Source organism: Phoenix dactylifera, chromosome 15, assembly GCF_009389715.1.
Source record: "Phoenix dactylifera cultivar Barhee BC4 chromosome 15, palm_55x_up_171113_PBpolish2nd_filt_p, whole genome shotgun sequence".
Classification (NCBI taxonomy): Eukaryota; Viridiplantae; Streptophyta; class Magnoliopsida; order Arecales; family Arecaceae; genus Phoenix; species Phoenix dactylifera.
In genome coordinates this window covers 10,529,548-10,557,179 of record NC_052406.1, presented here as the reverse complement: position 1 = coordinate 10,557,179, position 27,632 = coordinate 10,529,548, and the positions used below count along the sequence as shown (strand labels likewise).

The window sequence follows — 27,632 nt, the reverse complement described above, 5'->3', positions numbered from 1 at the left end:
CTTAATCCTATTAAGATAAAGGAGCATCATTGGTTTAGAGCTAAACCAAATAATGATTTGAGGCCATAACAATTTATCTTTCAGTTGGTGAGATCATAAAGTTTAGCCACCTAACTTACTATATTCGTATAAATGCAATATGTATACAAATTTTTGGACCCCACTAAAAGTCGGAGATGACCGGACGGCGGATCTGCCGCCCACGTAAAAATCTCGGATGCAAACGGCAGCGCAAACTCCAGGAAATCCGTCGTTTGACCTTCTAGAGATTGCCGCACGTGCGAGATCGCGCCCGGTAAACGCGGTTTTAAAGTGCTTTCCCTCCAAGGAAAGCCACGCGAGGTGGCCGTCAACAAAGTCGACGCCGTCCCAGCCTCTCGCGGACTCCGCGGCCTCCCCCTCCCCCCACCCTTTATAAAAGCAACGCCCTCCTCCTCTCTCTCTCTCCCTCTCTCCGTTCCCGATTCCGTCCCTCCCCAAGAAAAATATAGCAATAGAAAGAGACTCTATAGAGAGAGAGAGACATAAAGCGATGACGGAACACCGTGAGAAGGAGCCGTATCTGAAATTGTCCCCCAGCATCGGTGAGACCGAGGAGGAGATCACCACCGTCCATCAGGATTCCCTTCATCAGATCTCCGCAGCCAGTCACCTGGCGGAACCACCGGCGGCGGCAGCGGCAGCGGCGAAGGAGGAGGAAGACGGCGACGACAACTCCAGCGACGATTTCGAGTTCACATTCGCGGCGAGGGACCCGGAGGCGGAGACCTCCATCACTGCCGATGAGATCTTCTCCAACGGCCGCATCCTCCCCTCCTACCCCGTCTTCGGCAGCAACTTCCTCATCTCGCCGGCGGCGGAGATGGAACGGAGCTCCACGTCGTCTGATTCGTCGGAGGCGGACGCGGCGGTGGGGGCGTACTGCGCGTGGTCTCGGCCGTCGGCGGGGCAATGCAAGAAGAGCGCCTCCACCGGGTCAGCCCGGCGGTGGCGGCTCCGCGACCTGATGGTGGGGCGGAGCCACAGCGACGGGAAGGAGAAGTTTGTCTTCCTAGCGGCGGACGATAAAACCCATAAGGCGGCGTCGGCGTCGGCGACGGCGACGAAGAAAGGGGAGAAGAAGGGGGCTCGGGCGACGGAGTTGGATCTGGTCACCGCCCACCGTTTGTACTACGCGAAGGGAGACGCGGAGAAGGCGAAGGGCGGGCGCCGGTCATTCTTACCGTACCGACCGGTCGGTTTGTTCGGCAATGTGAACGGCTTCGGCCGGTAACATCATCCCTCCTAAAGACAAAATCGTCCATTTTTATTTTTTTCAAAATTTTATCTTTCCTTTTTCTAGGAAAATAAATTTTACCATTTCATTTTGATTATTTGTTTTCCAATGTGGAAATGCGGCTTCGTTGGGCTGTTTTTCTTCATTTGTAAAGATCTGGTGGTTTGACACTGACTAGATGACATCCTTCGCGGCTCACCACTCGAAAAACTTCATTTTGGAAGAACCACATGTCAGTGTTGGTGTCGGTATTTTATCATATTTTTTTTTAATTTTGTTGACTATACCTACATCTGCTGCGTGTGAGTCACCATTGTATCAAGAAAAAAGAAAAACTTTGATGGTCTTAACAAGAAAAGCGAGAGAGATCGAAAATTTATCTTTCAAATATAATTAAAATGATATTGATGAATATAATATTAGTACGTTGTTGCTTTCATACTTGGTCATATTGTTGTATGGTTTGGGTGCCAATGGGAAAGAAAGTTCCTTGCTTTCGCCATGGTTATCCGAGGACTTGGTTCTGTATGTGCAATCTTTCACATGGTCACGGCTCTCCTACATAGAAAAAGCCAGATACAGGATATAGGGGTTTGCTCATCATTGATGGAATACGGTGGCATCTCTTCTGTGTGTTGCTCTTCTTGTGAAGTGCTTCGAACTCGAATTATTGTCAGTTTGTCACATCTAACCACTTAAAAAGAAAAATATTATCCAAATAAAGAAGAAGTAACGGACCAAGATGAAAAAGACTCCTGGTAAAAATAAAGATATCTGGACTCTGTCAATAAAGATGAAAGCATGCCTTTGTCATAGCAAGTAACGTAATTGACAGTATAATAGTGTTGCTTGGAGAGGCTTCTAAGCATGTATTTGAATCTTCAACCAAAACAAACGGTATAATACTGCTGCTTGGAGAGGCTTCTAAGGATGTATTTGAATCTTCAACCAAACCCCCGAAGCTTTCAAAGGTGAAAAAGCTCATAAAGGCCTTTTTTTTTTTTTTTAGAACATATGAATTAATTATTTAAAACGAGCACAAATATTTATAAAAATAAAAAAAATATTTTTTTAAAAAAGCGGAAGATATATATAAAAATTTCATAATGTAAATCACGTATGGTTAGCCTCATAGTCCGTCATCTAATCTGTAGAATTATTAACTTTTCTGTAGATATGAAAAAACTCAATAGAGAGAAAAAAACACACATCATCTAACATGCACTACTTGTCCATCATTTTATCTTATATAAATGCTAAGAAGGATATAAATTATTTCAATCCGACTTACATGATCTTCTCTATTTTTTTTCCCCTTTTCTTCCCTATTTAAGACAAGTTTATTATCTAGCACATCACAACCAGCTAGTCCCATCTGTCCATGAGAAAAGCTGCATTTGCTTTGAGATCTTGCTCCGACGTCCACACACATTTTTTGATGGTTTTATTCCACAGAAAACATTTCTTCGCACTTCAAATTTATTTTTTCCAGACATATTCTCTTGCATTGATAGTATAGTAAAACAAATTAATGATTGTTCAATCAGTTCTATTGTAGTGTCATCCATGACTCTATCACCTTTGGGTTCAAATATATACGTTTTACAAATGCAGGGAAAAAAAAAGTCAATCATCAAATACATGTTATACTTTTATTTTAAATATAATATCACACAGCTACTCATCTCCAACAACCACACCTTTGGGTTAATAATTTTGCTACTGATCTTTTATATTCGGCAATGGCTGATGCCAAGAGTTGTGTATTTCAGCTGGTCTAGTATTCTTTTCTTTTTCTCGCAACCACTCTTTATTCAAACCATTTTTAAACAAGAATGGGTCAGAATTTACATTCTTGCGGACAATTGTGTTTGGTTATGATCCAAGCGATGCTGGTTCTAGATGTTTTGGAAAGGCGGCACCTTTCATTGATGATAGCTTGATGACAAAGTCTGCAGTTAGTTAGAGACGAAGTCTTCTTCCCTTCTTGTCATCCAATTCAACTATTTGTACCATTGCAAACATCTTTTGACCTAGTAGGCTAAGGGACATGAGGATTTATAATTCTCTGTTTCGGTTGAAAAATCTTAAGCGAGCACATACCCAAATGGTGATAGATTTAATTTTTTATGTAGGTTGAAAGCTACCTGCTCCGCTAGGACATCGTAATAGTCACCGAAACATTGTGTTGGACTTTTTTTTGATTAAGATTGTGCGATTTGACCCGAAAGTCAAGGTGTTGCGACTTTTCAAAGCCAAACCATTTGATAGATAGCGACAAATCTTGTAGACTTCTAGTTTGGATATGGTCCTCCGCTATGTCACTTGTATTGGTACTCCCAAGCAGACAAAATTCCTAGAGGCCTATCGTTGTCCAGATCCCTTGCGCTCATCCCACGTATTGATGGCGTGAAGATGAGAAGCAGTCTCTCCAGACTTGGCAACGAAATTACAAGTGCTAAGGGACGCACAAGGACGAGCACCTCTTCCACCTCTCCCTCTAGTTCTCCTGCTTTGGCCACCACCCCCCTCCCCTATCAACACCACCACCCCCACCACCACCACCACCACCGGCTCCACCGGAAAAAGCCCCTTTAGCATCTTTTTATGTTCATTTTAAACACCATGAATGACTTGTCCATCATCTGTTTGCTGTAATGCTCAATAGATTTAGTTTTCACAATGTTTGTTATAGTTATGAGGCTGCCATGCAGGCAGCAAGCACTAAGTGGGCGTAGTGCATAGTTGAGAAGAGATTGCTGCAGTTGAGATGATATGATTAGGTGTATTGATCAGTGGAGACCCTGGTTAAAAGATTTATATTGGTATGTTTGGGGTAAGAGAGAAAGGGAAGGGTACATAATAATTTTGGATGAAAGCTCTGGAGATTCAAGCCTTCTTTAATTGCAAATGACCCAACCTTGTATCAGTGGAAATCACATTCATGAATGCTTGAAGAAGTTCAAACGAACAGGAGCCAAAGAAATCTAATCAAAGGAAGATAGCAATGGCCAAATGATTTTGCTGTTCATGCATAGACTAACTTGGATGAATCATAGTGTTGATATCAAGTAGACGAGTCATAGTTTGTGGTTACAGTCTATTTCAGTAAACTATTGTATTATCAAATAGTGGTTTTATAATGTTGTACAACTGTTGAGGTATATTATATTATTTTATGATAGTTGAGATTCATTATTAGAACTGCCTTTATGTGTAGCGCAAAATTTTTGACTTGAAATTTCTGGCAACACCCGAGACTTTTAATGCATTGGATGCAGGGCGAGTAATAGCCATTGTTTTTTTTTTTGTTTGTTTTTTGGGTTGCAAAACTATGACATTCTAACTTGCTGGAGTGCAGCATTGGTAATTCAACACTGTGAGCAGTCCACTCTCTTTGTGTGTGTATAGTTTATTATAGGCAAAAGAAAACTTGCATTATGTCCTTGCACCCTATTCCATTTTTTCAGGTGAGAAAGATCATAGTGGCTTTCTGTAACTCGATTTTTTGCTCCTCTCCGAGTTGGTTCTTGGCATGATATATATGCACACCTTATGGTTGTTGGCACTCATATACAACAGAAGATATACAGTCTTGCCCCAGTTACTGCAGAGATTTTCTAGAACTTTTTCCTTTAATTCCATACCCAAACTGTTTTGGATAGCTTATAATTATAGGGAAGCATAGGTTTAGCTGCTTCTGGAAACAAAACTGAAGATTCATGCTGCAATACTTTGAGAATCCCTTACACAATCAGCTTTCAGAATAACATTGTTGCGAAACACAAATCTTACAAAAAAGTAAACATCAGAATCCAGCTAACATATACTCTTCCAGTAAATATATCTACATTTCATCCCATCATAGTTGTCAGTCAATATACTCAAGACTTTTATTTTATACATATAACTAGGGACATAAGTCTACATCAGAGTGGTGAGGCTGCATTACTATACATATCATATAGTGTTGTTTGTTGCTCCGATATTTTAAATACAATATCGATCTGCATTACAGGATTCCCCATTTGTGCTACCGATGATTGTTGAAGTCTTAAAGAGGGATCTTTTGGTAAAACATTTAGTTAAGTTGGAATCTTAGTATGAGCTGGTTGTAAGTTCTTTATAATTAGAATCTTTGCTTCTAATTTGGTTCTTTTTAACTAAAATTTCTGTGGCATCTCGTGAACAGGTCTTATGATTTATTCCCTTGTAGTAGCTGCAAAAGCCTTTCTTAGCTTTGGTTGTCATTGGTGGGGGGATTGTCTCGATTGCCTTTGTACTGGAATTGTGCTTTTTTCTTATCAAAGATGCTTATTTGAATTTTAATTAATATGGGCTAATTTTAATTACTGTGAATGTTGTTATTGGTTTATGCACAAGAGAGCATCAAGATGTCTAATTCTTGTTCGAGTTTTAAATTGGATATATGATTGCATTGCATCATCTCTACTATTTATAATAAGAGAAGAGAAGCTTTTGTGACTTAATAGGCTTTCCAATAACTAGCAAATTAAATTTTATTTCCCATGTGGCGTCTCATACCTTTCTGCCAATATGCACCCATGCAATAATTTGGCATTTAAAATCATGTCAAATTGGGGCATATGCCTATTTTTAATTGTTGGATATGTGGAAAAGGATAACATAAGGGAAAGAGAGAGGAGGGGGGAAGAGGATTTTTCCCTCAACAGGATTTTATGTACATTCCTCTAGGATCAAAACTTACATCCCATCACGTATTATGTGGTTGCATTAAGTTTTAACTAGTCTCAGCACTTGGCTTGACAGGATTAGTACTAACTTTCTTTTTTTGCTGAGAGTGGTTCAAACTTAACACTACAACGTTAAACACCTAAATCACTATAGAACATAAAAATCACATGTTAGTTTGTATTAAGTCTGTACGAGTCCTGTCAAGTCGAGTGCCGGGACTAGCACAGAGCTAACCCAGTGAAGTTAACACGTAAATTGCTGTTGAACAAAAAACACATGTCAGTTTGTTCGTCATGGGGTATGATGTGTACAAAAAAAAAACAACAACAAAAAAAAAAAAAACTTGAAATTTAGCGGTATGTGCATTGTAATTGATCAAACAAATTTTGCTCAGATTCCAATCTTGAGAAAATTTGTGCAGCAATGAAGGAGTTGTAGCAATTGTAGATAGCCATCGAGATTTCCAATTCCATTTTTTTTAGACAGAGAATAGATTACATGCAGTTAAGGTAGTGTTATTAGATGCTGGTATCCCTTGTGAATGTCATAAGTGCATGTTGGTTCCAATATCTCTTCTTTCCTGTTCACAATTTACACACAACTTTGTATCAGTAAGTTGTAAATTTGTCTAGATACCTTTTCGGTCATAGAAAGAAAAGGTAGGTTGGTATGCCAAAAGCCACTAAAACATGGTAAGATACCAATCAAAGTTACTGATTAGCCTATTTTTCTCTCTTATTTGCATAGTTACAACTGTGCTTTTTGTCTCGCAAAACTGTTATTAAAGCTGTTTTCGCAGCAGATTTTGGCATGTCATAGGCCATATCAGGTTTCCAGTTCCAGCCAAGATTGACAGCTCAGGCCCAAGCTAAACTCACACTAAGGCTAACGCCCTGAGGGTACCAGAGCCAAGCCCGACCCAAGTTTGAAAAGTTTCTCTGGGGCAGCCCAGAAATTATCAGGCTTCTCACATTCTGGCCCGTTGAGGCCTTAGAGCCTAAAATCCCAGCCGCCACCCCTGTTTCGGTCAGACGATCAGGCTGCTCAGGTTGGCATGGCCAATGAACAGCCCTCCGTAGATTACACAACGACACAATGTAGAGGAACAAGAAAATGCATCCAAAGCAACAGACCAATCCTGCTCTTCCTTCTTTAGCTGCTCTTTTATGATTGCATTGAACTTTTTTCCATTGATTTCTTTTCGATTGAACATTGTTGATGTATATAAAGATTGAGACATGAGTTCTCCCTACATCTTTTCCTGTTGCAACACATGCTGGGTGCTTCATCATTCATGGATTCTAGCAATGAAATTAACACCCAGAGAACTAGTTGAAGGCGTCCCGTTTCCCACAGCATTCTAGCTGATGAGCCGGCCTACTTAAACAGGAACAGGACTCAAGCCGGATGATGGTTGTAGACTGGCTGCAAACTTTCGAGCCCACAAGTCATAATGTATGATCTCCTCAAGGGAAGGGTTGACAACTAGGTCATTCCTATGGGAATTGCAGGTAAGCTCCACAACCTTGAAAATGTCCAGATAGCCGATTCTGAAACACAGGCAAATGCCATAAGATATATCCATCTATTCGAAGGAAAGTGATCACCTCCCATCTTGACAGAAGCAAAAGGTAAGAGAATGATTGTTCACTTTGTTGACAAATCACTGACAAAATTTTGTGAAATGCAAAGCAGAACAAAGAAATAAAAAGATTAGAGATGGAAAGCTGTATAAAAAAATTTCCTTCTTTTAAAACCATTTAAATGAGAACTCCTTTTAAATCTCTTTACTGTAACTGTTGAGTTGTTAACCAACAGTGCAGCCTCTCAAATATTTATAGCATTTAAGTCGCATCATTCTTTAATTCTGATAGAAAAATTTATATAGGAAGGAGAGGCAGCAACAGATGTTCCACTCAATTTTTAAAATTTTGAAGCAAAAGGTTTGGAAATCTGGTATATGTGCTCCGTTGTTCAGAGCAAAAAACTGATCAAGAAAACATTGCGCGGCATTTTATAAGGTTCCAGAAGTGAACAATCATGTGCAATTATTACTAACTTTGAAAATATGAAAAACCGGATGTTTAAGTATGAAAAAAAAATCACCAAGATAATAACAGGCCCTAAAGAAAAGGAGAAGAGTGCATACTGCTCGTTGATGAACAACTCCACCGCCTTCTCATTAGCAGCACTAAGAACTCCTGTCATCGTGCCCCCGGCTCGCCCAGCAGCATAGGCAAGATCCATGGATGGGTATTTTACATTATCAGGAGCCTTAAATGTCATTGAACCTAGCCTGCATAATCCATTTAAACAAGGTTTTATTATGTTTACTTATCAGCGGATAATCACATTCGATAATTTTAATTCATATAGCTGCCTACATGATATCATCTGTAATATAAATTCCATTTTTTGTACCAAATATATTTCAATAGCAATTTCTAACCCATGATTATGTTATCAAAGGATGTGGTGATTATTTGTCATAGAGTCCATCTATTGATAATATTTTGACTTCATTGTATAGACAAGAACAGCTGAAATATTTTGATGTGGAGCAACAAAATGAGCCTTTTTTTCAATTATAAGATTTCAGTGAGTTTTTCACTCACTGTAAAGATCAATTATATCTGCTTGATTCAGTATATTTTATCTACCCAAACCATATCCGCCTATTATTCTTTCTCATTTAATTAAGATGACAGCAAAGGCATATAAGACGTATATTTGGGTGCTATAACGTAGAAAAAACATGCTGCCATCATTTATAATAAGGTTAGTAGGTTACTATAATATTTATTTATATAATATACTACATGTGCATGATAATGCACAATTGTAAGGCCTGAAAACTAAACTTTGCATGCGGAACATTATAATTAGGAAAAGAAGTTCCATACTTGCAAAGATCAAGCCGAGGCCATGTAATTTCAGAGCAATAAATTCTCTGTGGCCAAGACATTGTATAAAGGATTGGTAGGCGCATGTCAGGCCATCCCAACTGAGCCAAAACAGATGAATCCTGTCAAAACAACATAAAATAATTTAGGAATTCTTGATGTGTAGATGGGAACTAGAGTGTCTCCAAATAAACACTTTCAAATGAAACAATAATTGCAACTTTCGAGCTGTTAAACATCACTTAAAGAATATCACTGATCAACATAGCAATGGGAGTTATAAGAGATTTACCTGTGTCTCAACCATGGAGTGAATGATGGACTGTGGATGAATCACAATCTCAATATTATCATAATCAGCCCCAAATAGATAGTGTGCTTCAATAACTTCCAACCCCTGTATAATAAAGAACTTGCTGATAGCTGTAGGTCTTGAAAAACTAGAGAATAGACATTTGTTGCATCTTACAAAGTCATCAAGAACATAATACCTTGTTGAAAAGGGTAGCAGAATCCACAGTGATCTTTTTCCCCATATTCCAGTTTGGATGTTTCAAAGCATCCGCAACTTTCACCTCTTTCAACTTTTCAACTGGCAAATCCCTATCATAAACACCATGTAAAAATGATGGTCTAAATTCTTGGCTGTAAAATGAAGGGTACAGGAAGATAACTGCAGAGAAGATGAATTTTTCATAACATGAAAGAGATTATCATACTATATCAAAAGGGACACATTTTATGTTGCTTTCTTCGTTAGGAGGCATAACCTGTTTGGTAGTAAAAGGCAGCCAGATCAAGAACTTACACTTCAAAAGGAAATTTAAGTGCTCAAATAATTCAAATTAGTTTAATCTGTTTCACTGATCAAGCTTTCTCTTCTCTCTTTTTGCCTCCATAGGAAGAACAATGATTAATAGCTCAATAATAAATTTAATCAAAAGTTTACTGGATAGTCCTGAGCTGTTGAGAACTCTAAGCTTTCGACGAAGTATGCAATAAAAAATTCATCTCCCTTATTACTCTCCATATCAAGATGCAACTATGATAGATAAATTGTAGATCTTGGACACACCTGAAGGCTCCTCCGGATGCAGTCAAAATTATGCGTCGAAGTGCACCCTCTGGTAAACCTTGAATACACTGGAGAAAATGAACATTGCCTAATCATCATTTTTCATTCACCAACTTGAGGCATTAATATTTCTCTATGAGCATGCAGTCAGGTAAACAGATAGCACGCAGAGAATATTTTCATTTCATAACAAGAAAGGAACTGCAATCTGGAATGCACCTAGAAAAATTCCATCAGCAACAAACCAAGATACCTGGAATATGGCAGAATGTTCTGAATCAGCAGGAAGTATTTTCACTTTATGCTTGTGTGCAAGAGGAAGCACAAAAGGACCACCTGCAATAAGAGTCTCTTTGTTTGCCAAGGCTATGTCAATTCCAGCCTCAATTGCAGCTACAGTGGGCTGACAATAAAATAAGAAAAAGCGGGGTTTTCATTGTACATGGATGTTTATCGATTATCATCAAGATTTTCAGTAACCAAAACTATCTCGACATCCTAAGGTCAGATCTGAAAAAATGACCAGAAATAGTAAATCTAATGACACAACACTATTGTTTTACCATTTTCACAGCATTTTGGCAACTATAGTTACAAAATTAGCAGCAATAAACCATAGTTTTAGAAAGGCCTTCACTGACAGACTTCCATGATGAACATCCTTTACAATTACTAGGCCGACACTACCATCCAGCGAGCAGAAGCACAAATATCTGGGTATTGCTGCATTGTTTATGCCAAAATCTTGCCCCATAGAACCCATTCATATATAATCGTATATGTTGTTTTTCAATAAACTGACCAGGAGTAAACCTAAACTAAGAGTAGAATCCTTCATATCAAACATATAGTTTACAGTCTTATTGAAGCAATAAGATAAAAGACCTTTACCTTTAAGCCTGCACATCCTACTATTCCCGTGATTACTGTGACAGCATCTGGGTGGCGAGCAACCTGAACATCAGATCCAAATACATTACTTGACAAAATCATGCCATTACAACAAATGGATGGATGCGGAATGGTGGCTGACCTCTATAACACCTTGCTCCCCAGGAATAATTTCAGGTTTGTATTCAGCATCAGCCAAAGCTTCTTTTAGTTCCCCAATCAATGACTCGTTTCTTACGGCAACCAATTGAGGTTTGAATGTTTTAACCTGCTCAAGAAATAGAAAATAAGAACAAATATCAAAACTCACCAGAACTTAAAGTTGTTGTCAAATTATAATTGTTTGTTGCCATCTTCGGCAACTTAAGAAACTTCATACATACCTGATCAGCCAAGAGTGTCACATTAGAGCCAGCGGCAAGTGCAACAACCCTAAACTTATCTGGATTTTCAGCCACTATGTCCAATGTCTGAAAATATAGAGTAATAGAAAATCAGAAGAAAATGTATAACAGGATGTGGTGTCCATAGTTTATAGAAGAAAAAAAAAAACTTGACTATAATTTGAGCAAGATGCACAGGAAGGTCATTAAGGCTCTTAATCGCAGCCATCCTATTGGTTTGATGGGTTTGAGGTTTGGCCATTACCAATGGCAGATGTCACTAGGACATGATCCCAAACAACTTTGTGCACTGGAATGAGAACTAAACGTAGAGCACCAATATTTGTCCAAGAAATAAAGGAGGTCTCAAGTTGGCGTACAAGCACTTCAGGCAAATTTTCAGACATTCATTTGGGTGAATATGCCTGAATATAATCCCCTCAAAAGAATGCACAGATGTAAGAGAAAGAAATGCACGATAAGTAAAAATATGCTGCACCAGTATTGTATGGTGCATACCTGAGTTCCTATCGAACCAGTAGATCCGACAATTGAGATAGGCTTTGGACCATCCCATGACTTGCGTCCTGATCCTGCAACAGCTCGGCCAGGCCAGGCCGGCGGCGGAGCCTGCTGCATCGAGCAACATATTCTCCTACATGAACCTGTGTGATTCTTCATTTTCCAAGGAAATCCCTCTGAAATTTCAACATAGTAGAGAATTTAACTTCAATATTACTATAAAAGACAATCATATTCTCAAATCTCATAAGACAACCCACTAAATCCTCATTTTTCTATTTGAAGTATTCAAGAAGCAATAACACTCTTGCGCACCCTTCCGTATGATCATTAAAAGAAGAAATTGTCAGTTTTTAAGCTAATAGACAATAACAATGGATTTTCTTTTTACTTTTTAACAACAAGAATGAAACGAGATAGAGAAAAGTACTGATATGTACTGATATGAAGAGCTTCTCCACGGAGCTACCCATCGTAAGTTCAATCACACTCAAAACCATCAGATTTCCGGTGGATCAATACATCCGTCATGACCGATCACGAACAACATACAAATTTTCTTAGAAAAGAGAGAAACTTTACACTCAATATCTAACACCCTTCCAAATTAACGAGAAATAATCTAAAATATCTCAAATATGTACACATGCCCACCAAGAAATTAAACAAACTAATGAAATTTAATAGAAAAAACGCACGATAAACCATTATTCCGCAAAAAGAATCAGAAAAACTGCACGAAAACACCACACAGCCTCACCTGAGCTAATGCTATACTATAAAAGGTAAAATAATGTCTAGTGCACGAGGCTCTCGCTACTGCGGGGTCTGGGGAGACTCAGATGTACGGAGAGGCTATCCGTGACACCCAGGTCACAGTGGAGCAACCTTACTGCCCACTAATTCTATACTATGAAAGTGTAAGAAAAAAGAAATACAATCCGCTCTCTTTGGAAGGAGAGAATCCTAAAACTCTCACCTTTGAGCTGTTGGAAGGCTCCTCTGCTTGAATCCATGAAGGAAATCCCTCCAATATCTGTCGATAATGGAAGTTTCAGCGCCATCACGTCCCTCCTCCTCGATTATCCGAAGCGAGCGCGAGAGAGAGGGAGAGAGAGAGAGAGAGATGGGGGCTTTATATTTCTTTGAAGGGAAATGCGGATTGGAGGCGGGTTTTAACATGGGCGGTGGGGCGCGATAGATCGAAGACAGGTCGAACTTTTTGATGGACCAAGTCCAGTGGACCGGTCCAATAGTCACTCGCCAGATTATCCCTTGTATTTAAACAATTCAAGATCAAATGAGGATGCCCGTTATCCACCGTACAAATTATCCGGAATTTGGAATGATGCGCTGGACCTGGTTCATGTAATAATTTCCCCAGAGACAGTATCCGGAATAAATGTTCAGGTTATTGGTATATAATATCATGGTTAACAATTAAAATGGGTGTTTATTAAAAAAAATTTAATATTGGTGGTATATGGCATTATTAAATGCCAAAGCTACTCCTGGTGTGACATTGCACACAAAATGATTTGCACGTGGAACACCAGAGTTATTTTTGAAGTCGATGAGGGAAGTGCTATCAAATAATAGGGGTCAAGAAGGGTTTTATTTCAATTTACTCGAAAATCAACCATTGGAATGTGATTTGTCTCATGTGATTATTTAATTTCTATGAGATGCTTGACCATGGATAATTTTAAGTCAATTAGCATTCTTCTATCTATTTGCATGACATGGTTGTGCATGAGACTCTTGTTACCATAGATGGAAGAATCTGTATGGGCATGTGTTTAGTCCTTCATCGGCTATTTGAAATTTTGAATACATCTTGAGTATTTTATATATGGTTAAGAAATCCAAAAAATATTTTTCGACTAGTTTTTTTAGATGAGCTTCTAATTTGTTACAGATAGTATCAAAACAGACTCAATTCGTGGTCTATTTATATACTAGGAGGCATTGCAACATAAACTCAATTAAGCTGATCATGAGATGATCGAGGTGCTTGTAATTAGATTTATGGGATTGGACCTTTAGCCTGGCAAAAATGTCAGGATTTAAACAAGAGAAGTGTATGAGGACCCATACGGGAGTAATACCTTTCGGCTACTACAACAAGATCTAAAAACAGTCAGATACAAAGTCTTAGTTCCACATATAAAGAGGATGTTTCTATATTTCAAGCCCGTTATCTTGATCTCAATGGACCATTGAGTCTGGTGATCCTCTTGAATCTTTGATAGTCGTGATCTTCATTTCATATATCTATTCTCAATTTTAGTTGATGCACTCTTTTTATTTCTCTTATTTAAAAACTAATTAAAATGTATTTTATCATATCCAAAAATTAGAGTATATTTGTATTTAAAGAAAGATAAAGCTTCAAAATCACAAGCTCAAGATAATTTGTGCCTTAATAGCAAAGATGAATCTCTCTCTCTCTCTCTCTCTCTCTCTCTCTCTCTCTATATATATATATATATATATATATATATATATATTCATTTTAATGAAAACACATAAATAAAAAGCAATTTGCCTTTAGATTATGCAGGCTCTAGCAGATAAGGGAAAAAGAACTTAATACAATAATCAAATAAGTTTAACTATATTAAGCTAATAAGAGATTTTCATGAATGTGTTAATGTATATATATAAGTTGGCAAAGTTTTTGGTAATTGAGTATTAAATGACCTAAAGTCCAATTCTGCTTTCACTAAGCTTAGGAGGGTGAGGAATATTTGTAGAGGACTGTCCATTATTTATAGAAACTCGATTCCATTATCATAGAAGTGTTGCCATCGGTCGATATGACTGTGGCACGCACCGAGTAGAAGGGATTGCTAGGCAGCTCGATAGTCGGTTGCTTAGGCGTGCAAATCGGCTAAATACCAGAAATCATACTAAAAGGTTGAGATTGTGCTTGAGATTCCGGTCTGGTGTCTAGTTCGGCTTGAAACAGTAAAGACAAATTTTTCTTTTATCGGAGAGTATCCAACAGAAGATCCTCTGATACCTAAGTCAGAGCAGCACTCAAAAATAGTGAAAGTTGAGAGAGTGAGCACATTGCTCTGCCAAAGCTCGAAAGCATTTGTCTAAAGGGTTCTTTAAAATTGACTTGTATAGGTGAAGACTAGCACCTGCCTTCGGAGAACTCGGGCTCGTAGGCTGGCCGTCTTTGGCAGGCTGCCGTTTGTGCTGGAAATCACATGCAATTGTTTCACATGCACCTTATATTCCATGCATCTTGCATGCGCAGTTTAGGAAACCATCCGCTATCATGGTCGAGGTGTTGCCAGCTATAGGAAGATTTTGAAATTCAAAAAACTTCTCGTGCGCTTTTAGGCTTGCCACATGGCAGACCTTGATCAGTAGATTGGAGTCTTCATAAGAGATTCTAATTGGCCAGTTCTCCACATCGGCTATGGTCAATTTAGGGCGGAAGTTATATAGGACCATCCATTGTCAAGCACTGTAGCTGATTTAGTTGAAGTAAATCCTCTTACATCTTACAAGAAGATCAATAGATTGACGTGTATACCTCCATGATTCTTGTAAGCATCGTCTTGCTAATTAAGCAGCCGAAGGAGACCAAATTGAACCAACAACGCCAAAAGATAAGTGTTAGCGTTCCATGGCGCACGTGCTTTTTGCACCTGGGAGAGATGGTCTCTGCTCGATGCTTACAACGTTCAAAGTTGGACGTAGCCGCGTGGATTTCATGCTTGTCGCTTAGACTTTCTTTCAAACCACGTGTCACACAGTACTCGCTTATTACAATAGTCAGCAATTATTTAACTATTAAAAAAAATATGAAGTTGCCCTTTCCGAGATAAATAATAGCTGCTATAATCATGATAATGATCAATAAAATTTAAGTGAAAGACCATTATAACATAATAATATATTATTTAAAATCATGACAGTGCAATACACCAATCACAGCGATTCATTCTGTGATGGTGCATCAAGATAAGTGCTTGATGAATAAGATTCATATGCTGCACATGGTAGAGAAAATAATTTTTCAAGCGAATAAGAGATAAATGAGATCTAAGTACCAAATTCAGCTTAAGGATGCGAGTCTCATGAGTTGATCAGTCAAGTTTGACATTTTTTTCGAGGAATAAACGAATGAAATATAATTCAAAGTTTTAGTTATTTCCAAAGAGAATGCCCATGATGACTGACCATCCAAACTGTTCTAATGGCAGTGATGTGATTCCTTTCCGGAGGTGCCACCAAAGTAATCCATGAAACTGCAAGAGGACAATTCAATCGAAGACAATACGTTGATGCGAACATGATATCATTAACTACATGAAGACTATTCTCCCTTGGAAAGTATCATACTACAATCATAGTGCCATAGAATGATAGGATTTTGACTGAGCTGCAACCCAACAAAAGCTCTGCTAGTAGTGGAGGCTACTCCAAAGTTGGCCGGCGCTCTGGTGAGACTTGGAAGATGCCCAGGCTCAATGGAGGGTGGCAAAAAGTCACCCTCTTATCTCCATCCTATTGCCACATGGTAAGCCCTACCCGTAGTTTAGATAATAATTCTACATTCATCAGGGCAGGTAACATGTTCATATCCTAGAATTTTTAAACTAGAAACACAAGAATCGTGTCCTTTCCACTCTATATTTTAAGGATATGGACTTGATTTTTTTTTTTTAATTCTTCCATGATTTTGAAAAATCGGAAGGTCATATTCAATGGATTATGTCCCAAAGACTCGAGAGCTATCCAAGTCCACCTAGTGTGACTGCTAGTTTGGAATTTTGTTGCCGACGATTTCATGGGGACCGACTTAATATGACTTTTGCTTGATGGTTTTTTTTTTTTTTTTGATTCGTTGCTATGATTAACTTGATCTATGCTTATGCAACCTTTATGTTATATAATGGTATTGGTCAAATAATCTCCCACCGTAATTTATATTGTTGTAGATTCATACTAGTGGTGGCATGGCATATTAAGCCAAATATGTTTACGGAGAAGCTAACAGAGCCGCAGGCTGGATGGTCTTGTATGTGGCTAATCACTCCAGAAGATGCGCAGTAGGTTGGAGAGAGGAAGTTGCCTAAAGTGCTCCTTAATTTGCTGTTTTCTATTTTTTTTTTTTTTTGATGTGTTCGTAGTAGAACTTTATGAATCATCCGTTTTAGAAAAAAAAAAAAACAAACATACTACAAGTAAATATTCATGCAGCTATGACAAACAATGGCAAGGAAAAAAAAAAAAAAAAAAAGGATAAAGCGCCACCTGTGTTTCTGACCCAGCTTAAGTGGCTTCAGAGTTTTTTTTTTTTGTTTTTATTAAGTTTTAGTGCTAAGGTTTTCTCCCATCATTGAGCTTGCAAACTCTATCAAACAATCCTTCAGGAAAGGCTGCCTAAATATACTGCATATCAAATAAAATGCATCACTTCAAACTCCTCAGCTAGGAATGTTACTCAGATCATTTATGATTGATTAGTGGGTGCTTGCAGGTCATCAAGCTCCCCACTATTGTGAAAACCAACTCCTTTAAAAGATCTATTAAAACAATACTTCGTACAACTACCATCTATGATCAAGTCGAAGTACCTCGGGCATCCCAATCTTTCTAGAAAATTATGAAGACACCCGTAGCCCTCACTTTCATCATCAAGCACAATTTTATGAAGACAAATTGCACAGAACTTCGTTATCTTTAAGTAATTCCATTACTGACAACTTGAATGCAACTTTTGTCCTCGTTCGCAGACGTGAAAGAGATGTCCTTGAAATTCCCAAGCAGCACGAGGATGGTGTCAAACAGCTTATGCATCTAAAACCCTGTTTTATCTATTTTGAATTCCCCTATTTTCCGTGAAATGTGAAACATAAGCATCAAAACTGACAGATAGGCCATTCTCTCCCTTTATCTTCTCTTATATATACCTTCCAATGTGGTTTAGAAGCAAATATATATATGAAATATAGATCAGTTCAATGATGCATAATAAACAAGTAAAGGGGACAAGAACTGTTGTCATTTGCTACCCTGTCTCTCCCCTTAAAAGAGTATGCTATAACAGTGTAAAGTATTTGAAACTCTTATTTTGAGCTATCAGTTTACTTCAATTCCATCTGCCCGTTCTTCTTGTATTTCAGTCTGATTTGTTTCTGCAACACTGGAGGTCTCCACCTCAACAGCAGAGTCAAGTGCTTTCACCATCCTCTCCTCTCCATCATCAGAGCTCGCCGCCGACCGCTCATCCCCTGACTGCTGCTGCTTTTGAGCAGATGGTTTCGGGTGTCGAATGGCAGCGGCAGCATCTGCCATAGAAATCGCTGGTGGCTGAGGTGGGACCCATCTCCGCTGACTAGGCCCTTCTCTGGTTCCGATTCCATAAGGGAACTGTTTTGGTTCCTTCATTTCAGGCTCTATCTCGGTTATTTTTGCAGTCCTCTTCCTCCACCAAGGCTCTGAAGCATCATGAGCCTTCCCAATCGTCTGAATCGGAAAGGAGGGGTTGGTGCTCTCTTCTATTTCAGAACTCAACCCTTCATTGCTTGATTGGGAAACGAGGTCACCGCTGGGCCTTTGCTGAGGTTGCTGACGCACCTCCCAATATGGCTGTTTGAAATAATCACATTGACCCAATAAAGAATGCTCAAAAAATACAATACAAGAAGGCACACATATACCCATATCTGACTACAAAAATAGAAATGGCAATTCTCTCCGAGAAAATGAAAGTGATGAATTTCTTTCATTTTCTTAGGATAGAAAAATATGCCTAATATTTGAAAATCTAATAAAATGTGCTTAAGTACACAAATAGCAGCTCATGCGTACAAGGCTAAACAATTCCATATCAACGAAAAAAAAAATACTAAAACAAAATAAATGATGCAAAATTATATTTTAACCAAGGTTTTAAGTTCCAGTGGAAATGGGGCGCCTCAACCATCCCGTGACTCCTGTCATGTTCCTGTGAGAAAATCGGACCAAGACAAGGTTGGGAGTCCGAAACCCATCCATGCGGGGAAAGAAAAGAAAAGGGAAATAAAGAAAGGAACAAAGAAGAAAAAGGAAAGAAAGAAAGAACGGGAGAAGAAAAAGAATTAAGGAAGGTAAGGGGAAAAAAAAAGAAGAAGGGATAAGAAGAAAGAAGCAAAGGAAGGGAAAAGAAAAGAAAGGATAAAAAGGAAAGAAAGGAAGGTAAAAAAGAAAAAGGAAAGAAGAAAAAGAAAGAAAGAGAAAGAAAAAAAAGGAAAGGAAAGGAAAGAAGAAAGGGAGAGTAATAGAGGGTAACTTCAGGATGAGGCAGGATAGTGGGGCGTCCCGTTCCATCGAGAAACTAGGATACCCCATCCCATGGGATTTAAAATCTTGATTTTAATAATACAGAAATTATACTACACAACTAGAAGTACAAAAGCCCTTACACGAACCTTTGGTCTAGGAGCTGAAGGAGGTTTTGTTGGTGGTTGATCAGGACTTGGATGCATGTCATTGACCTCCTGGACATTAGAATAGGAAAAAGCAAATGAACTACAATTATTTTGTAATAAAAGCAAAACATAATCTGATGCAGAAAATTAGTAGAATTAACAGTCTAGTTTGATTTGAGGAGGTAACACTCTTTTTATATCCAAACAGCACTCGCACGTGCGAGCACGCACGCACAAAGAGAGAGAGAGGGAGAGAGAGACAGAGAGCACTGCACAATTTTAATGCAGGAATAACAAGGTCACAAAGAAATGTGCCTTCATAATCGTAAGGAAATAAAGCAAAATAGCAGAGAAATAAAAGCTTTGGTCTCATATTTGTACATGAACGGAATCCTTTTAACTTCATAAATTGGTCGGGATCTTTAACTGGTCATATGTCATCCCCAAAGACCTCAAAAGCAGGTTAGATGATGATGTAATATCCCTAAAAAAGGAGGTATAGTTAGTTAAATTTGTAAATCAAACATACTGAATGGTCATGAATGCTAGTCAGAAGGCAGAGAGAATAAGAGACATCCCTTCACATATTTCGAGTTTTAGGCCTACATAAATGGACAACTAAGATTCAATACCACACAATAGATGGCACATCCAACAGATAACTGTGATGAAAGCAGAAGGGATGTTCCTGTTCAAAGATTGCACGACTTTAGGTTCAAGCAACGGAAAACTGTAGAGACCAACAAGTAGCATATACCATGCTTCAGGAAGCTCATTTGACAATTTAATCATGATATGGGGATGTGTTCTCAAAGGACCGGATATTAAAGGGCCAATATTGACATGGAGATTCCTTCCAATTAGAGTGCAGGAGTAGTTTACATATAATAATTTATTTTACATTGCAGTTTTTAGATTAGTTTTTTTTTCATTTATTTCATTACGAATTTAAATATCCATTGTAGGAAGGGATAGTGTCAAAAAATCCTATATTACATACAGTTTGTGTTAGGAAATTTTCTTTATATGAAGCAGCTTTGTCTCTTTATATGTTGTTTTGTAGGAAACTAATTTTTGCTAATCAGGGGTTAGACATAGGATTAAGTTTATATGGGAGGACTTTTCTTCTACTTGAAAATAGCACATGAAAAAATTTTACTTAAGTTTCCAGTTTTCTTCTTCATTGAAAATTTAATTTAGTGAGACGACAAGAATTAACCCTGTAGAGTGGTTCCTCAGCTTTGAGCTAGAATTTCAGTAAGAGGCATAATCTGAAACAAGATTCTTCATATTTGAGTAATTGTTATTTCAACTTGCAACTCTGGAAGTCAACTTCAAGGGCAGAAGAATCTGGGAGCACCAAGGATATCGTCACTGTTCCTGTAATTTTAGCAGCCAATAGTTCCCCTTTTTCCAAGCATCAATTAGCCTCCTCAAAGTCGAATGATAAGTTCTGCAATTAATTTCATTTTTCTAAACAAAGAAAATTCAGGAACTATAGTTTTCCGTTACTTGGAAAATCCAATTCGACAATGCCTTGTATCAGGGTTGCAATTACTTAGAGAGCAGATAGAAATATCCAAAATATTGCTGATCCATTTACATGTTACACAAGCATTATTTATATACTAACAAAAATATATCTCATCAATGAGGTCAAGGTGGGTTTAAAAGACACCATATAATTTCATGACTGTCACAGTCATAGCCTTAATTAAGCAGCCATCCTCTTTACATACCTTAGTTTTGCAACTTCTGTTAAGCAAATGCTAACACTAGACACCAAGAACAGAAGATAGAAACAGCTGGCATCCAGTGTTACAATTTGCAAATTCAAATGAAAAAACAAACAATTTGAAACATCCATGCAGAGAATGAGAAAAATATGCCGTTCAAATATCCCAAAAGGGTCACATGGAAAAATGGTTTGCAGAAAGTGAACCCTATTCTCAGACAGCATATAAAGATTCCGATGTTCTGATGAAGCACTACAATAAGTCTCCTATCAAAACAAGTATTCGGGACAAATGGGAAAGATTTGGCATTAAAAAAACACCAATATCACTTTCTTTCATGCAATTATAGTGCTAGATCAATGCTGTTATCTTTTTCTTTTTTTTTTGTTTGTTGTTGTTTGTGGGGGGGGGGGGGGTATGAAGGTATTGACAAGAGGATGGAACTATATACCTCCATAGATAGCTTTGTGTGTGGTGCAGATATAGAGTCCACTGATGCAGGTGTGGATGAAGGCCTCGCTGTCCAGTAAAATCAAATAAGATAAGAAACAGAAGGGAATGAGAATTGCAACATAAAGGCCAAATAGGAGGGAAAAAGAACTGAAGATTACCTCTTCCAAAGTCCATATTTGGCATGCCGTTTACTCTAGCTTGCTGAAAAGAAAAATTAAAGAACTAGTGAGAAATTTCCCAATAAAATCAAACTAATTAATGACAATACTCAAGTAGCTAAAAAGTTCAAGTAATTCAAGCAATGTACCATAGTCAAAATTGTAATTTTACCTTTGAAAACATAGAGGGGAGACTTGCATCTGGTTGACTGACCTGAGAAGTTCTCCATGAGTTGTTAGCTGGCCCTGAAGATTGTACAAAAACAATTACAATTGTAGTTAGCTGAGAGAAATTGCATCATAGGTACTGGTAATATTATTGATTGAAAATGTTTGGGAAAGATGTATCACCACATTATTAAGCAATGCTCGAACATAGGAGAGATTTAAGATATAACTCACAAATGCAAGTATAAAACAATATCTTACTGGTAAACCTAGAAGTTTTAATGCTAGTATAAAACAATATCACCTAATTAGAGGCAAAGTTTTTATCTTGACCAAGATCCCAATTCGATCCAGTATTGGGCACCACCAAATACAGTATGTAGTAATTCCAGGCCTATAATATTTCGGCCAATGTCTGCCGAACCGGACCGTACCGCCCCATTCAGGCAGTACCGAACTAACCCAGTGCCAAACTGGGTCGGTTCACTATATGAAAACAGTTCCATCCCCATAGGGGGCCGGAACTTCAATGAAACCGGCCGAAACTGGTCAATTTAACCTCAATGACACTGGCCGAAATCGGTCAATTTTTGGCCGGAATCGACAATTCCATCCAGTACGAGGCAAACTCGGTGCAATTTATATGCAAGGTAGAAGACTGATTTTTCACAATGGTGTGTTCCATTAAAGCAATATCACATAGGACAATTATTATCTAAGAAAAGGAGATATGGTATATCCATGCAACTAACTTACCATTCCCTACCGTGGATTGGATATACTCTTCTAGCAGCTTCTCTTGAGATAAACTGGTTCCCCTTTTGCTTTCCAACTTATGAATAGCATCACCCATGGATTTCATCTCCTTCACTTGCATATCTAGTGCTCCCATAAAAGCCTCAAAGTACTTCCTCTCTAACAAGAAGGGGTAGGAAGCTCTTGAAGTCAGGAACAAAAGATCACATATGATAATAAATAATTTACAAGCTTAGGAAAACGGATAAATTCATCTTAAATAACCTTCATTTTTAGCATTTAACAATTCATGGCTTGCTTTAGCAACAACAGCAGCAGCAGAGGCAGCTGCTTTTGCAGCTTCTGTTGCTTCTTCAGCCAACCTGGAACTCTGTTTATCTTTCTTATCAGATTCACTTTCTTCTGCAACAACCTTTCTGATCCAAGATTTCAGCTTAGGAACAACCACACTCTGTTAAAAATATATATACATATGTTAAATACAGAAATAGCATTTATTTAATGGCCACCAAATCTAAATCAGAAAAATATAATTGATCAGCAGCAAGGATTTAAGTGCTGGGCGGCATCGGGCATGCTGGCTGGTGGCTGACATGGCATGTGCCATGCTGGCACACAAGCTCACCGTATTGAAACAAAAGAAACAACTAATAGCAACCCTTTTTATTTAAAAAATATTAACATTAGAGTTACAAGGTGTTTGGCAACTCACACTAGCTGCCAGAATTGGCCTGGCATGTTATGTGCCACCCAGTGCTTGAAACAATGGTTAGCAGCAAACACGTTAACATCCCAGTAAACTGCAAGACGAGTAAACAGATGGATAAATACCTTAAAAAGAACAGCTGTACCAGCGCCTGAAGCAGCTAGCACCCCTGTGGCAAGAAGTGCATGGGACCAGTGAAATCTGGATTTCTGCAAACTTGTAGCCACAGGAACCCCACTAGCAGGAGCAGCAGCTGGTTGTGGAGTTTGTACCGAGGCTTGAGGCTGCAAGCCTGTAGATGATTTCGGCTGCACAGCTGTTAACAATCAAAACAAATCAGCCATTCAATTAAAGATAAGAGATAGAGGAATTTGTTTTCTTTTTACATTTTATAGAAATTTTAGTTATTTTGTTCAAGTTTGCAAAGATGTAATATAGGGCAATAACAGTTTTTGCAACTTAGGATGGTGAGTATACCTTAGTAAAGAGGTGGGTTCATCCTTTAAGAGGAAAAAAAGATCAACTCAAATCAGTTAGTGTGAAAGTTTTCTTGGAATAGCCTTGATCAGATTAGAAGTATTACTTCGGGTGGATATTGTCCTGATAAGTCATAGTTTAACTATGTTGTCAATTAGGCAAGTCCTAAACTCCTAATCACAGCCATATTAGATTTGAAATGCCCCTTCAAATTATTCAATTATATGGATGCTATGAAAGCGATCAAATTAAAGTAAATTAAGAAATAAAAACCGCATCATGTTAGCTATAATCCATGCCCTATTTTTCTACACTGATGTAAGTAGAGTAACCAGTTTAGAACTGAATCAAAAACAAAAGAGGCTTTTTTCCCTCACCCATCAAGGAATTAATTAATGGAGCATTCCACTTTTTTCAACAAAAGTTGGCATCTAAATATCATTTCAGATTATCATTGTTAATAGGAGTCCGGTCTGAAGCTTTTGTCGCACAAAACTTTAAAATCACATATCACTATCCAACCAATGCCATCTTTTGATCCTCAAATGAGAAAACAAAAAACTTCACCAAATCCCAATGAACTACAGCAATCTAGCCAAACTTGTCGAGTATACAATTCTGGATGGTGAACTTACTCTAAAAGCGCAAGGTCCTAGGTTCAAAGTATCAAGCAAAAATTTTATGAAGTTCATTCTCAGGTAAACACAAAAAAAAACATAGAAAAAATAAAAGACTAATGCTGGAATGTAAGTAAAGAAAAAGTATGCAATATAGAAATGAAGAATAAGACAAAAGTGATAATTTTTAACACCAAATAACATAATAAAATCCTTTCCTACTAAGTCCTGGTGGAGGCCTTGGTGGTCTAGGTAGTTCAGCAATCATTAGATGTATTTGTAAGAAGTCTAAAATCTAAACAACATTTATGACTGCGTACTGTGGTGTCAGTACCAACATTAGTAACAAAATAATGCAAACAATGCACAGGGTTTAAACTTCAAATAGATTACCCCGATTTATGGTAGCAGCCTCAACACTGGTAGCATTTGGAGGAGGGTCCTGTAATACATATGATGCATTAAAGCAGTGAAAAACAAAAAACTGGACCTCTGCAAAAGAACACCTCACCAAAAGGAAAAAGTTGTATGATGTAAAATGAAATCCAAAAGGAACTTTTAGGAGAAGAAGGGGGTGGGGGGGGAAGAGAAAAGCTTACAGGTACACGGCGAAAGGCTTCATCTATTTCCTCCTTTGTCAGGCCTTTCCTTTCAAGAAAGGAACGCCTGTGAATGATCGGGGAACCCTGTACTCTTGGATGAGATAGAAACTTAACAGCATTCTGCACTTGATCCTCCCTTACTGGTTGTGGTATTGTAAACACTGGTTCTCCTGAAGCTTCATTGGCAGCCTCTCCTTTGACATCCTTCCCATCCCCTTCCACTGTCTTTGATAACTCAGGCCCTAATGTTAGATGGTGCAACAGATATCAATGTACAAATATTATAGCCTGTTTTTTCTTCATAAATTTACAGGGATGATATATATGCATTGGCAACCCCTGCATTCTCCTGAGAAGTTCACGCTTACAGTAAAAAATAACACCAGTTGCCATGTCAAGCATAATTAAACCTATAATTCAGGTAAGTTCATTATTATTAATCTTTTTTCGTTATTGGATACTATCATTTGCAGAGACAATATCAAAATAATTCTGTGAAGAAAAAACTTGAATCTATGGTAATTCAAAGAACCTTGAAAGCAAGCTTCATCTACTTTCAAAATGTTTGAAAAAACTAAGTAACCTCGTGAGGCTATAAGAAATTTTTTCACAAGTTATTCAGAACCTCAAAGAACAAAGAGGTGGTTCAGTGGACTCTCCTCTGTGTGATATCCAGTTTCTCTTGTTTCATAGGTAACACAACTGAAGCCTCTAGCCTACGAAAGTACTCATCAAGAATTCTAACAAAAAAATTTAGATGCTGGTACCAAGGGTAATTTTCACATCAAAAACCCTGATCTTGACCCAAATAAAAATTTGCCTTCTTTCTATTTCTTCTGACATCCATGCTGATTACTTTTTTTTTTCTTTTTAATTTACTGAAACCAGTATCCAAACTCCCTCCTTCTTCCTTGTCAATAAATAGAATCAGTCAAAAGGCAAGTGGAGCTCCCTCGGAGAGATCAAGAAACCATCTTTTAACTACAATACGCGCCTATACATTCAGCTTCTTTATCTCAAAACAATCTATAATTCCCCAATTTAATGATTTTCTTTTTCTCATTCAATAATGGATTACCTTATGCACCGATTAAACCACAGCTGATAACATCCATCACGCGGACAAATTCTGATTGGAGATAAAGGAAACTCAGTAGGACATATAAAACAGGGGAAAAGAAGTTAAAAACTGGAATCTAGTGCCTGAGAAACGAAAAAGGAATCCTTTTTCAAAATGATTTCAGATCGGAAACCCAGTAGACTCAAGGGAACAAGAAATTAAATTGGGACATAGAATTGTCAAATAGGGATTTGGGAAAGAGAAGAAATCACCTTGGTTGTTGGGATTCTCGTTGGATTGAGTCGCCATGACCACCACCTCCCACCGCTCTGCACCAAACGAAGGGAGACGTGCAGCGGGAGTAGAAATGGAAGAAGAACCACAGAGCCAGCCTGAGGAAGGACAAGGCGTACACGAGTGCAGGACCCGAGCTTAAGCCTATCACTCAACTAGGGTAGGTATTGGGCCGGGTCGGATGGGCCACGCCGCCGTCCAAGTCCAGCCCCAAATCCAATAGGGTCGACCAAAATTAGCAATCTAAAACTGGAAGCTCGAATTTTGGCTTGAGCTGAGTCATTCTAGCTTAACATCGCGATACGGACCAGCCATGGATGTCTATGATCTAGGTTTGAGTCAAGAAATTTTCACATGTTCGCTGGTGTCCATATAATGACCTATTTGTGTTTGCATTTCATGATGGCAATACAATGATCAGAGTTTCAATGTTTTGAATTTATATTGTCATACACAATTATTGGCATTCCAAGCTTGACCACCTTTTCTCCCTTCACTTGATGGGTTGATGAACACACCCTTCTTGAGACCCCTTTTTAAGATCCAATTCTTCAGCACTTAAATAATCAGGTGGCATTATCTGAGACTTTGGATGAAAGTTCATGTCACTAAATTGTTGAGGACAGGGTGCATTGTTTTGGCCATGGGAATCTGTGGAGAATATGCCTTCAGAGAAATGACAAAATAGTCAAAAACTCAACTAAGAAAGAGCTGACTTTCTGATATATGGAGGGATTGGAAAGATTGAAGTTCTCTGGCTTCTTCTAAATTCACAGTTGACTTGGAATGCTTCGATAGATCATGCTCTACCAATTGCTATCTGTGTTTTCTCTTTTTGGCATTACTATAATTGATGCTATCTGTCTGAATTACATAAATATAACTGAGAACCAATAGAATAATCTCTATACAACAAAATCTTGTAAGGTCGAGCCCCTCTATTCTATTCTTCTTTACCCTTCCCCAACTACAAGCAAATAATCAATAGAGCCAGTGACCATCTCCTTAGTTTACAAAGCTTCATGCTTCATAATGGGCAATCATACTGCGATGATGTCTTCCTTTTCAGTATTTCGGTTGGTGTCAAAGAGAGTTTCCAGGGACCTGGCTTTCCTGTTTCTCACTCTGCCAGCTTCCTTTAACAACTCAGCCAACCTCCTCTCCTCATCATCAACATCCCGGTTGGCTGTTTCCAGCTTCTCCTCCCTCAACCCAACAACATATTCCAAGATCTCAATAGCCTCATCCAACCTGCATCAAAGAAGCAGCACCAACAACAATTATAATTAAAAGATGAAAACCCTTAAAGTAGTAGCATGTGTTCTAATAACAAAGCTGGTATAATGTATACTAATAAAATAAATTGTGAACAGGAGACCCTCGATCTAATGCAAATAGACAAA

The 27,632-nt window shown here is 38.2% G+C and overlaps 3 protein-coding genes across 3 annotated transcripts; 1 reads left to right on the top strand and 2 right to left on the bottom strand.

The window, feature by feature from the left end:
• Positions 1–458: 458 nt before the first annotated feature.
• Positions 459–1,505, top strand: LOC103705856. The gene has a single exon (XM_008789741.4). The coding sequence runs from the start codon at positions 533–535 to the stop codon at positions 1,271–1,273; it is 741 nt and encodes a 246-aa protein (XP_008787963.1). The 5' UTR covers positions 459–532; the 3' UTR covers positions 1,274–1,505.
• A 5,188-nt stretch (positions 1,506–6,693) lies between these two features.
• Positions 6,694–12,918, bottom strand: LOC103705855 (1-deoxy-D-xylulose 5-phosphate reductoisomerase, chloroplastic). The gene is made up of 12 exons (XM_008789740.4): positions 12,746–12,918; positions 11,764–11,942; positions 11,245–11,331; positions 11,004–11,129; positions 10,862–10,924; positions 10,224–10,373; positions 9,971–10,038; positions 9,387–9,498; positions 9,188–9,292; positions 8,896–9,017; positions 8,142–8,288; positions 6,694–7,542 (listed from the first exon to the last, which is right to left on the bottom strand). The coding sequence occupies exons 1-12, from the start codon at positions 12,828–12,830 to the stop codon at positions 7,374–7,376; spliced, it is 1,413 nt and encodes a 470-aa protein (XP_008787962.1). The 5' UTR covers positions 12,831–12,918; the 3' UTR covers positions 6,694–7,373.
• Positions 12,919–17,699: 4,781 nt separating this feature from the next.
• LOC120113303 (peroxisomal membrane protein PEX14-like) lies at positions 17,700–26,361 on the bottom strand. The gene is made up of 11 exons (XM_039134408.1): positions 26,208–26,361; positions 24,873–25,117; positions 24,667–24,715; positions 23,305–23,495; positions 22,738–22,924; positions 22,474–22,632; positions 21,722–21,795; positions 21,550–21,592; positions 21,390–21,457; positions 19,203–19,271; positions 17,700–18,381 (listed from the first exon to the last, which is right to left on the bottom strand). The coding sequence occupies exons 1-11, from the start codon at positions 26,242–26,244 to the stop codon at positions 17,872–17,874; spliced, it is 1,632 nt and encodes a 543-aa protein (XP_038990336.1). The 5' UTR covers positions 26,245–26,361; the 3' UTR covers positions 17,700–17,871.
• Between the last annotated feature and the right edge of the window lie 1,271 nt (positions 26,362–27,632).